The 17,160-nt window shown below is 36.5% G+C and overlaps 1 protein-coding gene across 1 annotated transcript in view; it reads right to left on the minus strand.

The window, feature by feature from the left end:
* Nucleotides 1–17,160, minus strand: part of LOC127165710 (astrotactin-2-like) — a 565,932-nt gene that overhangs the window by 444,668 nt on the left and 104,104 nt on the right. The window contains 1 exon segment of the mRNA XM_051110581.1: nt 16,549–16,736. Within this exon segment, the coding sequence (XP_050966538.1) occupies nt 16,549–16,736 (188 nt within the window).

The raw sequence follows: 17,160 nt of genomic DNA on the forward strand, positions 1-17,160 counted from the left end.
TACCTGTCCACCATCATTGGAACAAATTTCACCAAATTTGACTTGGATCATCTTCAGACCATGCTGACAAAAAGTTATGGATTTCGTGTTGAAATGCAAAACGGTTTTCGTTTAACGCATCAACAAATTTGCTGGAAAGATGCCAAAGTGTATCTGAGGCTGTATCTCTGCAAAACTTTGACATTTTTACACCAAACTTTGTATGGTGACCGTTGTCACCTCACACTGACCACTGACTTTTGTAATAGCGCAACCTATTGGTGAAGAGAAATAAACCATTCATTACCATTCATTATGAAATTTCCAAATATGCTAACTTTTGACTACATTAGCCTATTGTAATAAAACTGATCTCAAAATATTCCTTGGGTCATGCTGACAGCATAGATACCAATTCTGCCATAGTTGGCCAAACTTGTCCGCCATGTTGATTTATGTTGAAAACCTACTTTTTCCATCGCATCCTAGACTAGGGGTGTCAAACTCAGTTCCTGATGGGCCGCAGCCCTGCAGAGTTTTGTTCCAACCTTGCTCCAACACACATACTATGCAGTTTTCAATTAAGCCTGAAGGACTTGATTAGTTGGATCAGGTGTGTATAAGTAGGGCTTCATCTAAACTCTGCAGGGCTGCAGCCCTCCAGGACCGGAGTTTGAGACCCTTGCCCTAGACCAAAGTCCGATTTTTACCAATCAAGTTTTACAAATCGAGTCAGATCAACTCCAAAATGACTCTGAGGCTATATCTCTGCAATGCTTTGACATATTGACACCAAACTCCGTGTGTGTCATTGTTGCCTCACACAGAACACACCACATCGATTTTTAATCCATTAAATCATATTACTAGTGGGTGTTTTATGATTTTTCACCCATTTTGACTAAAATCATCTTAAAATGGCTTCAGTTACTAATTGCTTCAGTTGCTCTGATGCTTGCTGCCTTGCTTGCCTAGTGCTTGTCCCCGTAATTGCTGCTTTCAGCTATGTTCATTATTATTTTTATTTTATTTTTATTAATAATAATAATAATAATAATACAATACATTTTCCTTTTTTTTTTCTTAATGTTCTGCAAAATATAATTCTTATTTCTTTTGATTTTGGGATGAAACTATAAAGACATATTCTTGACAGGTTTTGTGAGATACATCTTATACTATATGATGCTTTGGTGAAAAGAGTGAAGGATAAACCTGATACGACCATCTACTCTGTGTTTCAGGGCTCTGTTTAGGGTTGTACGATCCAGTGCTATTAATAAAGCATAACATTTCACTCAGACGGGCAGGATGCTGTTAGCTGAAATATGGATTTTATTGGGCTCAGTGTCAGTCTTGAACTATGTGAAAACCAAATTGGGCTAAAAGTTTATGTAAGGTTAGACCTTAAGAAAGGCCATATAAGAACATCCAAACTGATATAGCTTCCATTCGGGTCAGGTCAGCCATCTCCGCCGTATCTCTGGGTCCAGCACTAATAAATACTGAATATCACAGCATGCTCTCTATAGGAATGTCAGGGTCATGTGCACCAGACACCAACTGCATCTATTTCTAAAGTCATATTCACAAAAGTGTAAAAACAGCTAGAATGGAATAAGGACAGGGGTTAAGATGCATTTTTAAAAGCTGAACTATTTTAATGTGAGATTTCACCTTAAAAGCACAACGCTCATGGCGTGAGATGCTGAAAGGAACAGAAAACAGGCAAAATGTGTTTTAATGGATAGCACTGGTGCTTTAAAGAGAATAAATTTAGAGACGCAACTTCTCAGAGATGGTTTTAGAGGATTTGAAAACTCACTGTTAGCATGGTAAAGAGCAGTTAACTGGAAAATGCAATCGGCAGCAATAGCCCATAGCGCCGATATACTGCAAACTTTTCACGATCCCGTCGCCCTCTTATTCCCACTTTGCTTCCTGTCCTATTATAATAAAAGCAACAACACCACAAATAAATATGCTTTACTTCTTGAAGGATAGTCAACTATCCTTATCAGTGTTGGGCAAGGTATTCTGAAAATGTAATTAAATTACTGATTACTAATTACTCCTTCAAAAAGTAATCAAATTACTGTTCTGATTACTTTATTTAAAAAGTAATTAGTTACATTACTCCTTACGTTACTTTTTTTTCTGTACATCCACGAAATTTATGTGAAATAGTGAACTTGTGTGTTGCCTACCATCCCAGCATAAACGCTCCGATAAAATATTTGTTATTAAAGCATCAACATTCACAAACCGCTGTTATTTGAACTAAAAGCAATAGGCTGCTGCGTGCGTGGTTGCAGAATGCACGGCATTTCGAGCAGCGAGTGGATTCTCTGATTGTCTATTGCATTGTCGCTGTAAACACATGTTATAAATAGAAACTCTGCCTATGAATTGTTATAGCCTGTTAATCGTTTTTGGTTTATATAGTTGTTCTTGTTGCTTTTGTGCAATACATGAATAGCAATTAATTTGTTTTAGATATTTTATGTTTAGACAGTTCTATTTTGCGGGAGTCCTGCAAATAATTTTATTCAATCGCATCCCGCACACACATGAGTCTCTGCCCGCCCGCGCCCGCACCCACACCCGCACTCGCCCATCAAGTCTTGTACTCTCTGTTGCGTCGAGTCCAGTGCCAGTGGATTAGAGACCACTCTCGCTGGACTCGATGCAACAGAGAGCGGTGCGGTACGACAATAGAAACTGATGCGTTGCTCTCCGCACCCGGTACGTTCTCAATAAGTTTTAATGTGCTGTTTTGCCCTTTCAGAGGTTTTAAATTGGATATGGAGTTTTTCACGGTTGAAAAGGATTTCTTCCCCTCTAATTGACAACGCACAATAATGTTCTTGCCTTTGACAGAAAATAAACTAAAACTAATGATTGTATTTCCAGCTACAGAACGCGTGCTTTCCTCTCTCCATGCTGACTATGTTTTCATTGGTAGTATCCGCCTCACAGGTGCTTTCCAGTCAAATAGTTCTCAGGTAGACGACGTAGCGTGTGCTAGCCAACACCCTTTTTATAATCTACATGAAAATTCTGTCGGCAATGATGTAACGCAGCAGTAACGCATGCTTGTAACTATACTCTAATTACTAATTTGGAAACTGTAACGCGCTACATTACTCCGTTACTAAAAACGTTATCAAATTACAGTAACAAGTTACAAAGTAAAGCGTTACTGCCCAACACTGATCCTTATACATCTCTGGTGTGAACACTGACACCGCTTTCTGAAGCAGACATGAGTTAACATTACTCAGTGTCTTGTTGCATGCCCGTATGCTGTCACGCTTGCGTCATGTCAAGTAAATGCTGACAGACATGACAAAAGACTCATCAGCAGGAATGAAGTGACCTGTGCAGACTCTTCCGTGATTGACAGTGTCCTTGTTTTCATTTGACAACATGTAAAAGTATATCGCTTGGGATAAAGAGAGATTACGCACTGTTTATGACAGATTGAAGGCTATTAGCAGCCATATTTTACTGGAACGCTGCATGTCCTCTGAGTGAACTCCAATTCATGTCATCATTTCCACACAAACACCACAACCATTGCTGGTAAATCAATATCCTCTGTTGTTTCATCTGAGCGGCTTTGTCTATGATTTCCATTGTTACCGGCAGACCCAAAAACAAACGCACACTAATACACAATCGCACCCTCGTTCACAATCACACAATTTCTCCTAGCGGTTCCCCAGATGTGTCGTCCTCTCTGTGAGATGAGGTAATTATGTTTGGTATCCGCTGTCAGGTAGTTTTGTTTAATACATGTCGCCGTCAGTGTGGCTTTGATGTGTGACAGTTATTAGTTGGGAATAAATGTTAATAAATCCATATGTCCCTCTCAAAATGTGACCTGCTGTAAGCCCAAGGGGCTTCATGTAACTCAACATAATCATTATCATCAGACAGAGAGATAACATGAGGATTGTTTGGATTGTTCGATTTCTGAATCTCACTTGTTGTGTCAGATTTCCGCACGGACAAACAAAAGCAGAAAATGTAAATGTGCTTGTGCTGCAACATATGGAGGGTCAGTCAAGTTGCACTGATTCAATTAGATTTCGACTGTAGGCAGGTTTATATAACACTTACGTGACTATTTCTGCACAATTAACCATCTTCAAAACAACATTTTTCACGCACATTTTCTGATGAAACTACACATGTGTAAAACTCACCACCATGATGCTAGAGTGTGTTTGCTATGTGGTGAAAAATTTTATTATGTTACCAAATGTTTTTAGGCCACACTGGGTGGTTTTGATTTAAGTGTTTGTTAGAGTATGTCGTTGCTTACTGGCCAAAAATTACTGGTTGTTCATGAGTCCCTTGTTTGTTCTGAACAGTTAAACTGAGCACTGTTCTTCAGAAAAAATCATCTAGGTCCTGCAGATTATTCGGTTTTCCAGCATATTTTGCATATTTGAACCCTTTCCAGCAGTGACTGTATGGTTTTGAGATCCATCTTTTCACACTGAGGACAATTGAAGGACTCAGACACAACTATTAAAATAGGGTTCAAACATTCACTGATGCTCCAGAAGGAAACACGATGCATTAAGAGATGGGGAGGTGAAAACTTTTTTAATTTGAAGATCAAGGTAAATTGTAAATAATTTGTCTTTTGGGAAATGTCCAAGTATCTTCTGTTGCTTCCGAAGGGCAGTACTAAATGGGAGAAAAAAAAAAAAAAATATATATTTTTTTTTTGGACATCTTCATCCTGTTCAAAAGTTTTCACCCTCTGACTCTTAATGCGTTGCGTTTCCTTCTGGAGTATCAGTGAGTGTTTGAAACTTTTTTTAATAGTTGTGTTTGAGTCCCTCAGTTGTCCTCAGTCACTGCTGGAAAGGGTTCAAATAGGCAAAAGATGCTGGAAAACTGAAGAACTGACTCATGAACAACCATCACAAAACAAAACAAATGTTGTAGACCATCCAGGTAACCACACACAGTATTAAGAACCAAGGGTTCCCAAACTTTTGCAGGGGATTATTTTAATAATTTCAGCGGTTTTTTTTTTTTGTTGTTGTTTTTTTGTTTTTTTGTCCTGTGGACTATATGTAAACATCTTTAATGTAAAATATCTCACTCAGGACAGTACTAAATAAAAAAGAGCACACATTTTGTATGATCTCTCTTATTTTGTTAAAATGATTCACATTCTGCAAGGGGTTCACAAACTTTTGCATAAAACTGTACTACTCTGTTCACATACAGTTTTCCCTTGGATGCAGTCCAAGTCTATGGGAGACCTGAAGTTCCTCCTTCAATGTAAACTAGTGTTCAAAAGTTTGCGGTCTTTTAATGTCTTCTAATGTTTTTTTTTTTTTTAATAATAAATTATTCTACTCATTTAATCAAATGTACAGTAAAACCTGTAATATTATTAAATTTTACAAATTAATATAACTGTTATCTATTTCTGCGATCAAAGCTGAATTTTCAGCATCATTACTTCAGTGTCACATGATCCTTCAGAAATCATTCTAACATGCTGATTTGCTGTTCAAGAAACATTTCTGATTATTATCAATGTTGAAAACAATTGTTTTACTTATTATTTTTGTTAAAACCATGATTAATAGAATAATTCCTCTAAAATATTAGTATTTTGGAACATCTTTACTGTCAACTTTGATCAATTAAATGCATCATTGCTCAATAAATGCATTCATTTCTTAAGGTATGAGCATTCAAATATTTTTTTTAACCATTTTTATCATTCCACTAGGTGAAAACTGCTTAGAGAACTAGCAACACAGATCTTCTCAACAAGACAGATGATTTGAGGAATCATTCATGGCCACAGCATAAACAGTAGGTATGTGACCAGTTGCATGCCAAAGGTGAACGCTTAAGGCTAAGTTTTTTTTTTTTTTTTTTAAATGTATATATGCATGAGCAGCCTTAGCGAACATCACTGAGTGTCTGGATCATATAAGGACAGAGTCATTAATAATGTACCGGGTACATTCGGGCGGGGTGTTTGTGTGAGGGGTCGCCTGTTCTCTATCTGTATTCCAGACACGGAGTGTGCCAAATGAAGCCCTGAGGTAGAAGGTAAGACCCAGTGTGAAAACACAGACAGAGGGAGACCACCTCCAGTGGGCCACCTGATTCTATAGCCGCCGGTTTGATAAGCAGCACACAAGGATGAAAAGGCGAATCAATGGTGGTCTGTTAGTGCCCTGAAGGCAGTTCCCTGAAACAGACACAACATTTCACATGCAGCGAGAGTCGTCACTCCAAATGATTATGCAAAGGCGAGGCGACGCGCGGAGCATGCAGAATCACCGCTGTGGCCCGCTGCGTCCGGTCAGCCAGGAGATCTCTGGACTGTGATGGGTGCGCAGGAGCTAATGAGCAACAGATGTAAACAACGGCTTCAGCGCTGTGTTTGTGCTTTTTTAAAACGGGTCTAGAGATCTCTAATGTAGTTAAGTTAAAACAAGACAGAAGCTGATAAACAAATGGCTTACAGATGCAAGCAGGTATCTTTGGGTTCAGCAGGTTATTTTAAGGCCATGCATAAAAAATGCTGACTGAAAGTTCATCTTAGGAAAATGTGAGTGCTGCTTGTCTGTGCAAAACTTGCCACTACTCTACCATGGTGCTGGGGGTGGCTGCCAGGTCATTGCTATGCGGTTAACACAGTGGGTGCTAGTTGGTTTCTTACTGGCCCAAGTCAAAAAACCACAACTCACAACTCTTAACTCTCTGTGGAATTCTGGATTCAAGAAAATCTGCTTAAAGTCACAATGAATTCAAAGTTGACACTTCTTATTTACTAATGGAATACTTCATTATTTGTCATACTGTACTTGATTTATTTTTGCACATCACTATTTATCTTTAAATATTCAAGCAAAACCATTCCCCCCCTCAAAATAACAATAACCACATTTTCCCACTGCTCCACACACCATTCAGCGACTTGTCAGTTTTTTTTTTTCTTGCCAATTTTTCTTTTTGTTTTGTTTTGTATGAGAAGCCGTTTCCTTCTAATTTACATCACACTAGGGATGAAAAGACTATCACACCTTCTGTTTAATGCCAATTTTAGGAAAGAAGTTACTTCATTGCAGATGTGATACTTCAGAAACCTTCTTTAAGGGTTATTTTCCAAAGTTAACTAAATAAAGTAACTAATAAATAATCTAAATACATTTAAACATTAGAATGCTGAAGTATATTAAAGTCATTAAAGGGGTCACTGGATGCAAAATTTATTTTTTACATGTTTCTTGAACATAAATGTGTGCTGGCAGTGTGTGTGTACACAACCACCCTATAATGATGAAGTCCACCCAGCATTTTTTTTTAACCCCCAAAAATCATAACCCCTTTTTCTTAGATCAAGCCATTCTTAGATCCTTGGTCGTGTCTCAGAGAATGGCTCATCACCCCATGGACAGAGCTCATTAGCATTTAGGGCTGAAACGATTCCTCGAGTAACTTGAGTAACTTGAATACAAAAAAATCATCAAGGCAAATTATGTTGTTTAGTCCATTCACTGTAACAACCACACAGAACACCACAGTTTCCCCACCGACCATTATTACTGACGCACAAACCGATAAACACTGGACATATTTAAGATCGTAAATTAATAGTGGTTAGTTATGATGTCCCTAAGTTAGCTATGTTTTGTGAAAGACTAAATGCTATTTATTGTCTCATTCTCTCTCTGTGACACACAGAAAGTTAGTGAATATCAAACGAAGAGTGCCTCAGCATGATTACAAATGTGATACTGATCTTATGTAACAGTTCATCAATAAACAAGAAGTTAATATTAAGAGACTTGCATTTTAGACAGCATATTGCATGTTTTTGCTCTATTTTGCCAACAAATAACCATTCTAAAAACAGCCACAGCACAGCATCTTTGAGCAACATGAGGTATTTCACTCTTGAATGAATCACCCGTTAAATGATTCAGTTCAATGACTCACTTACTTAACAGTGACTTGCTGACACCTACTGGTGGCATTGATTTCACATTTAAAGTATCTTAATTTTAAAAATACATGTAAATATCAGTATTCAATGTTTTGTTTAAAATAACAAAATATTATTTATGCATTTGTAACTGCAAGTTAAATGCATTTATGTCCCTCTGAGCTGAATTAAATAGTGGGTAAATGACTTCTTATCCAATTATTTGAATAATCGATAGAATAATTGGCAGAATATTCGATTATTAAAATAATCGATAGCTACAGCCCTATTTGCATTTAAAGGCACATGCACTGAAACGCGTCGCTGTGAACAGAGCTGTTTTTGACAAGGTAAAAAGGGTGTTGTTTTACACTACCACTGAGAAAAGTTTAATAAAAGTATGCTATAGACTTCTAATGAAGACCCTAAAGAATCATATCAACATATCAACTTCAATATAAAATGTAAATAAAATTGGTCCTAAAACAGAGCCTTGTGGGACCCCTATAGGGCTGTCAAGATAAGTAATATGGATTACTATTGTATCTAGTGTTATATTATAATGTAAAATATTTAATTAAACCAAATACTTCACTATACATATTTGGTTTAAAAAAATAAATAAATAAATAAATAAATCTTTAACTAAAGGAAGAAATGCACAAGACAGACTGTGTTCGATTTGTCATCGTGACATTCATACTCCTGTATTGTTAGTCATTCTGCAATTACATGCAACATTATGCAGATATGTTTGATGACTAAATACTGCACAAGATGTGAACAATCAAGACCTTGTAGAAACTCACATTGTGCAACCTGAACACCTTGTTTAACTTCCTCATTTCTTCTCCCAGTAAACATCTCCGTAATCTCTCCACACCTGTGTGTACACACTGTACGGCTTCAAACTCATTATCTGAGTGTACCACAGTGAGACTGTAATCTATAGAGCGATCATTATCCTGCCACGCTGGTGTTCGCACAACGTGACTGGCACGTATGCTAATTTAACAAGAGCCACCCTCTGTTATTTCCTCATTTAAATACGCCTAACTCAAAATCTGCTTTTTAACACGTGCTAGAGTTAACACCGCTCCTTTTTGCAATGAAACTTGTGATAACTTTAAACCCAGCTTGTAGATACTGATAAAGCTATCAACGTATTCGTGTTTCGACTGCATGATCAGTGAGATTGAGTGATAATAATTCCATTAGGAATAACTCTAGGTCACTTCCATTTAGATAAGAATATCGCCATATCAGTGTAAAAGTGGATGACAATTTCCACCAGATTTGAAGTGGAAGTGCAATTGCCTGTCTATACAGTAAAATGCACAGTGCCAAAAGCATTCTGACACTTCCTCCTAATTAACAGGTTTGCATTTCCAGTTGAGGCAAATCGTAGAGACATTCTAGAGAATTCTATGCTTCCAGTAGTTATAACAGTTAGGGACAGTTGTGCTTCAGCATGACAATGTTCCTGTGCACAAAGTGAAGTCCATAAAGAAAGGATTTACTGAATCTGCTGTGGAAGAACTTGACTGGCTTGATGCTTTTGTGTCTGAATGGGAGCAAATCCCCGTAGCCTTGCTTCAACATGTAGCGGAAAGCCTGGAAAGCCAGCAGGGTGGAAGCAATGTGTGTGTGTGTTTGTTTTATTTCTATATTGTTGAGCAGAAGCATATCACTGGTGTGGGAAATGAGATGTACGATCAGCCTCATTTGTGTCTGCTCAGAAATGATATCTTGATGACTTTAAACATTAATTTCAACACATTCACACTCCCAAGCCATCAGATACTGAAAGAGAACTGCGTACATGCATCTGTTAAGATCTGTCCGTCTGTTAGGGGTGTGCGACATGATGATTTTCAATTGTGGACGATACAAATTTCTCCACAATCTGATTTTGGAGAAATATCGTAGTATCGTGCTATTCTATCAGCTGCAGTTCTGGCGTCTCCCTCTCAATATACTGTACAACGTGACATGCATTCACATCAGTGTTAACTCAAAGGTAGAGTTACACTCAGGACACTGCACTTATTCACAATCACAAAAGTGTATTATTTGCTTTGTAGTGTAAGTCTTGCCGGTTAAACACTTGCGCTTTTCCAGTGCGCGTACACCTGAAGCGTGCAAGCACTAAAAGCCTATCAAATAGTGCCTAATTGCTGAACTAAGTAAGCAAGTTTAAAGACAGTTGCTTATGTCTAAAGTGAAAGTAAACAACTGAGAGTAAACTGGATGCATGCCTGTATATTAGATGCACGCAGCTCTTAAAGGGAGAGCACACTAATTATATTAAACATGCTGGCGATTGTCATTAAATTGATAGTTCACCAAAAAAAAAAAAAAAAAAAAAAAAAAAATAATTCTGTCATTATTTACTCAGTAACATGTTGTTCCAGACCTGTATTAATTTCTTTCTTGTGCTAAACACAAACTAAGATATTTTGAAGAATGTGGGTAACTAAACAGTAGCTGGTCCCCACTGAGTTTAATAATATAAATGATCAAATAGATAACGTTCAACAGAAATAAGAAACCCATTCAGGTTTAAAACAACCTGGGAGTGAATAAATGATGGTATAAAAATAAAACACTATGACAGAATTGATGGACAGATGACAGAATTTTCATTTTTGGATGAACTATTCTTTTAATGTTAATAAAACAGCAAAACACAAAGAGAAAAATCACTCACTGCTCTTGACTGAAGAACTTTAATACAGTTGCTTTAATAAGAAACAATGTAGAATTGATGTATATAGTGTATAAGTATATAGTGTTTCACTTTTTAAATTTGTTAATTCAGTTTCTTGAATGCCACTGCTAAATACACGATTTTTTATCTTTACTCACTTTGGCCTAAATATCTACCTTTTTTTTTTTTTTTTTTAAAGGAAATTAGTTTGGCTGTACTGCTTAGACAACTTGCAAAATAGTAAAACCAACATGACAAAAAATCGTGATCTATCTATTGACTGTGGCTTTAAAATCCCAATGGGAGTAATAACAGGCTGTTCATGTACTATAAATGTTATCTTTATATTGGTCAGCCGCAAGATGCCCTCAGCACTTTACATCCAAAAAAAAAAAAAGACTCCAGCATGTTTTCATGCAATACGTTCATTCACACGACTATTAAAGGTAACGGTGCTTGTAGGGTCTCATAAATTGGCCTTTATTAGCTGCTCACTGGAGTAACAAACATCTGCGTGTGATTCACTCTGTGCTACACAGAAATCAATAAAGCGTATGAAAGCTGAAGTCTCTCATTCTTTCATGGCCGCCCTTTAGCCTGAATGGCTCATAAAATGAGCTGATCAAAGAAAACTTGAAGCAGATTTGTAGTTTTACAGAGCGCGCTCCTTTTAGTGTGCTTTGCTAATAATGCTGGAGCCGCTGTCAGAAAAAAACAATGACCACGATGAGACGTGAATATCAAACATTTAAACAACACTGAGCATATGAGAAAATGCAGATCAAAGCTTTTCAAGAACAGCGGCTTTCGCATAATCATAGTAAAAGAACTTCAGCATGCAAAACATCTAAGCTTGAAGGAGAGCTTGAACTTGATCATGAATGTCACTGCTATCACTGGAGATACTACAAAAGCCAAAGTCATTAGAAAGCATTAGTGTTCTGTCTTTATTTGCCCATTTATTGCAATTTTTTTCTTATCTTTTCTTGCAGTTTAATTTGCTTTTGCCTTGCTCGATCCATTTGTAGCACCATGAGACTCAGGGAGGGATTAGTTATTCTTCTGTACACCTGGATATTTGCTGATAAGAAATCTCTCTTGTTTTGGCTTTACAGTATTGGTCTTTTGGAGTATTGGATTTTTCCAACTAACATGAATTGTCTTTTTTTTAAAGGAACTGATTGCCAAAACATGAAAAACAGGTTGTCTAGTCTGAATCAGGAGAAAAATATGCACAGATCAAGCCAAAATGGTTCTAAATAAATATGTATTTTGATATGACAACAGAGGATGAACTTTTTCATTGGAGGAAGCTTTAGATTATGGACTTGCATTTGTATTCCCATAAGCAACAGTTTGCAGTTAAAAATGTCTCAATGGTGGATTTGTTTCTTACAAATACACATCGTTTGACCTCACGAGATGTTAATTGATGGACTGGAGTGTTGTGGATTACTTGTGGATTATTGTGATGCTTTTATCAGCTGCTTGGGCTCTCATTCTGACGGCACCCATTGCTACAGATGATCCATAGGTGAGCAAGCGAAGTAATGCTATATTTCTCTAAATCTGTTCCCATTAAGACACAAACACATCTACATCTTGAATGGCCTGAGGGTCAATATTTAACAAATATTTTGAAATGAATACAACACATGACACACACACACACATGTATTTTTTTGATTTGCAGTGGACCAAAGCAAAGCAAAAAGCTGGAAGTGTTCAGCTTGTTACACACTTAAATCCTAAAACTGCCTGGAAAATACTGACAATCTGAATGAATGAATATTTGGTAGCACATGTTTTGACAAACACAACTGTAGTGGAGTGTTTTCTATGGCCACCGATGACATTTCTGAACCTCTTTACTGGCAGTTTGGTCCACTCTTTTGCAAACAGTTTCAATTCTCTGTGATTTGAAGGGTGCCCTCTGCCAACTGTTGTTTACTGATCTCTCCATTGATATTCAATGGGATATAAATCGGGCCACTTCAGAGCACTCCAGCGTTTGTTCTTCAACTATCCCTGGGTATTTTCGAGCTTAGGGTCAATGCTCTGCTGGAATATGACATTCAAGGGGAGACACCATTCTGCAAAATGCCAAGGTCATCTCCTGATTTAATGATGCCTTGCTCACATTTAAGACATCCAAATAATGCAAAACTTTTATTAAAGTATTTTGCAAGCCCTACAATAAACATCTGATCACAACTTTGCCTTCTAGTGGATTTATGATATTGTGATATTGGTAAAGACATTCATTCATACATTCATTCATTCATTCATTCATATTTTATTTATTAGGGAAAAAATGCTTAAGCCTTGGCCTTACTAAGAATTCTGACTAGATAGCAGTCACCTCACTTAAAAAATAAATGCATGAATGAATGAATGGACAAATTAACAAACAAATAAACAAACAAACATAAATAAAGTTTCTTATTTTAAATCCCTAAATACTAACTAATGACAACTATTGTATTAAGGGCTATTTTCAGATCATGAGGTGAAAATCTTGAAATTAATTTAATCTGGGTAACACTTTATTTTAAGTAAGGATGCACCGATACCATTATTTTTGGTTTCTGTATCCACCCTGGTGGAAAATACAATAGGAACTATCACAGAAATTCTAATGGTTTTCACTACAAATACCATTACAAACATTACAAACCATCAACTTTTAACCATTAAAACCATTAAAAAATGAAAGAATAATTAAAGAATAATTTCCAGTAGTGTGTTTTGGGACATATTCCATTAGGATTTAGAAGTTTTAACAAGCCACAAATAGAAGGCGACCAGTTACCAGTAGAGACCAATAGGCACCATTACAGTTTCCATTAATACCAGTATGATTCCCATTATAACCAGTAAAAACAAATTATGCGATGGTTAATCTCTGATCCTAACCTTAACCATATAGTAAGTACATGTAGTTAATTAATATTACTCAGTACTTAAATGTACTGTATAATTAGACTGTAACAGGGACACCTTAAAATAAAGCGTAACCTTCATCTGTGATCTTCCGACAGTCTTTGCGTTATTTCTTATAAGAAACATATGAAGAGTTCAGATGCAAAAGCCTCTAAGTACGTCTGACGTTTTTCTTTAAAGTTAGCCTTTGTTTTTGGCCACCGTGTATAGGTTTCTAAGTAAGTACTGGTACTTCTGAATGGGTTGAGGCTAGGATTTAGAGCATTTGAAGTGAAAGTACTTAATGAACGTATACTATGTGTCGAGACCAAGATGGCTTTTAGAGGATTTTGCATGGGAACTCTTCATTTCTTCTTTGAACACTATTGTAACTGTTCACTAAAATATGAAAAAATGATACATATAAATGGAAATGACAGTTAATTTAGGAATATGCTATTTGTTCAAATTTGTTAAGTTTGTTCGTTCATTCATTCATTCATGAAAACCTTTACTCACAAATTTGCATTAAACTATAGAAGCATTTTCCACTACAGGATAAAAAAAAAAAAAAGTCTGAATTATGAGATAAAAAGTAGAAATTACCTTTCAGTTAACTTATTTATTTAAATTATGTAGTGAAAATGGGTTTTATACTTAGTTGATCGGAAGTGATGTTATAAAGTTACTATATATATATATATATATATATATATATATATATATATAAAAATATTTTTTTTTTTTTTTCATTTAAGCTATCTGTTCATCAAAAATCATACCGATCCCTAGCTTCTGAATGTTTGCATTCGCTCTGAAAATCCAGCAACAGAAAAAGTGTGCCAGTATTGTAGGCTGTAAACATTTACTGACCATCAGTTTTGATAAATACTCTTTTGCTGTACTGCAAGACCGCAACCTAAATCAACCACCCCAGTCATCTCTCATCTTCTGAATGGGGGATCAAACCTGAGATAACAAACAAGTGAGCGTGAACAGAGAGTGAGCGACAGCTCGCTGGTGGAAGAGCACTGCTCAACACCTTCAATCTGTCACTACCTTGACAGAATTACAGTTAATGATGCTCATTGAAAATGCCAGCTTGCCGCTGGCCGCTCCTGCACGCAGAAACATACACATTGTTTTCATGAACCGGAGAAGTGCTTCTCTCTATGGATGCTCATTTTTAGCCACTCCAGTTCTGTTCTGCCGCGTCTGAATGATATCAGTCAGTTTGTGTGTGACTCTGGAGGCGGATTGAGGATAAATGTGAAGGTGTGAAATGTCTTCTGGAAAGCACACTCCACTGGAGATGATGTGTCTTATAGTAAAATAAATAGTTATTGTTGTTCGGGGACTTATTTTGCACCTGACTGTTGTACTCTACTGCTGAAGTTCAACATCTACAGAAACTACTACGATGGATAAGATATAGGAAATGTGTTTTCACAAAAAAAAAAAAAAAAAAAAAAAAAAAAAAAAAAAGGCTTGGCACCAATGCAAGATAAGATTAATAACCAGAGGTCAAAAATCTTAGATAATTATGCATATTTCACTACTAGCACATCAAGGTTTTTTCTTTTTTTTTTCTTCATGGAATGTGCACTTATAGAAAATGAACATTAGAACTGAAATAAATGAATGAATAAATTAATTAATTAATGTTCAGAATAAGCTGTATCAAAATGTTAAACAAAGTTCAAAATGTAATTAAGAAATGTATTATTACATAATAAACTCACCAAAAACATCTCCATAGTCATTAATAATTTTCAAATCAATAATATCATTGGCGTTATTTTACAGTACTTTTTTTTTTAATCTAAATCTAGTATGAAACGACCTACCAAATACACAATATTGAAATATTTATAGAATTACTATTAGTACTATTATTGTTGTTGTTATTTTAATTAGTAGAATAATGTCCAGTTGCTGCTTTAATTTGTTACCTTTTTACCATTTTGCTATTACTATAATAATAATAATAATAATAATAATAATAATAATAATAATAATAATAGTAATAGCCTATTCTTTTTATATTGTATGTTTTCATTTGTTTTGTTTATTTATTTATTTATTTATTTTTGTTTTGTTTGTTTCAGTTAAAGTTCAATTTACTCCAATTGACTTTCCAATTTTGTTTAATTATTTTGATGAGTTGAAGTAATGGAAAAACATACGTTTACATGATAGATCATGTGTTTTTTGTAAACAGTGTTGGAGATGGTTGTCAAACACATCAGCCCAAAATCTGCATTCAGGTGGGTTGAGATCTGGTGAATGCAAAGGCCGTAACACCTGATTCACATCGTTTTCATACTCATCAGTGTGTCGAGTGACCCCTCTGCCCTATGCATGGGAGCACTGAGACCTTCATTACTTTGAGGCAATGCATTTGAACGAGTGTCTTGAACTTATTAGGGCTGACAGTGTAAGACTGACTACAAACACACATCTGTGAGGAAAGAGGGAATATTTTCTGACTGAAAATGCAGAACAGGAGAGAATGTTGTTTATTTATTTTGCCGTGTGGAAACTGCGGTTTGGTTCTGATGCAATAACCGATATTGGGCTGCTTGTCTATATTTCTCTCTTCTCTCTGCTGTTCATGGAAAGCTTGTGCATGCTGTTTTGAATGCACTGTAAAAATTGAGTGTGAATTTACAGGATTTTCCTAGCGACTAGTTGCTGTACCATCATGGTCATTTTAAAACTAGTAGTTGCACAACTTATTGCAATTAAATGACAAATGTACACTGTTATAGTGAAGAGGTTTAGGACAACATGTGAAAACAGCATTGCAAATGCTTTTTAGGTTGTTTTCTCCATGTAACAAAAGGAAGCATTATACTTAAAGGCAGCAACGGAACTGAAGTTGATTTTTCTAAATCCAGATAATCTGTGAGCCTGATGAGTTGTGTTTTGCACAGATGTGTGTATGTTCAGTACCCACCATGACGGAGATGTGCAGCAAGTGCATGTGTTCATGCAGGACACGTGGCGGCTCCCGGACAGTGGGCTGTGTGGCCTGCGCCTGCTGCTCAGAGCTGCTCATGGACACGTGGAAGTACAGCGTCCCGTTCTCCAGCCACTGCTGCTTCCAGTGCACCTGAGAGATGTCCGGCCCCGTCCCTGACATTTCTGTGAGACATGAACAAAAACACCAGTCAGCTGTTGGCTGGATTTAACCGTCATGGAAATAATGTTACAGTGCAAAAAAGGAAAAAAAAAAGGTGTTTGATTAAATGTTGATTAATTTTGAGACTGTATGGAATGTCATAGGGCACTGAGCTCATCTTGTGTGTGTGTGTGTGTGTGTGTGTGTGTGTGTGTGTGTATATATATATATATATATATATTATTTTTTTTTTTTTTTTTGCGTTAGATTACACAGACAATCCTTCTGGGAAAAAAAACCTGGTTGGCAGGTCTTAGCTGGTCATAACTGGTCAGCAGGCTGGTTTTAGAGGGGTTTTGGCCACTTTCAGGCTGGAAGACCAGCTAAAACCAGCCTGACCAGGGAGACCAGGGAGTTCTTTTTTTTTTTTTTCTTTCCAGCAGGGAG

Source organism: Labeo rohita, chromosome 5 (assembly GCF_022985175.1).
Source record: "Labeo rohita strain BAU-BD-2019 chromosome 5, IGBB_LRoh.1.0, whole genome shotgun sequence".
In the NCBI taxonomy this organism is placed as follows: domain Eukaryota; kingdom Metazoa; phylum Chordata; class Actinopteri; order Cypriniformes; family Cyprinidae; genus Labeo; species Labeo rohita.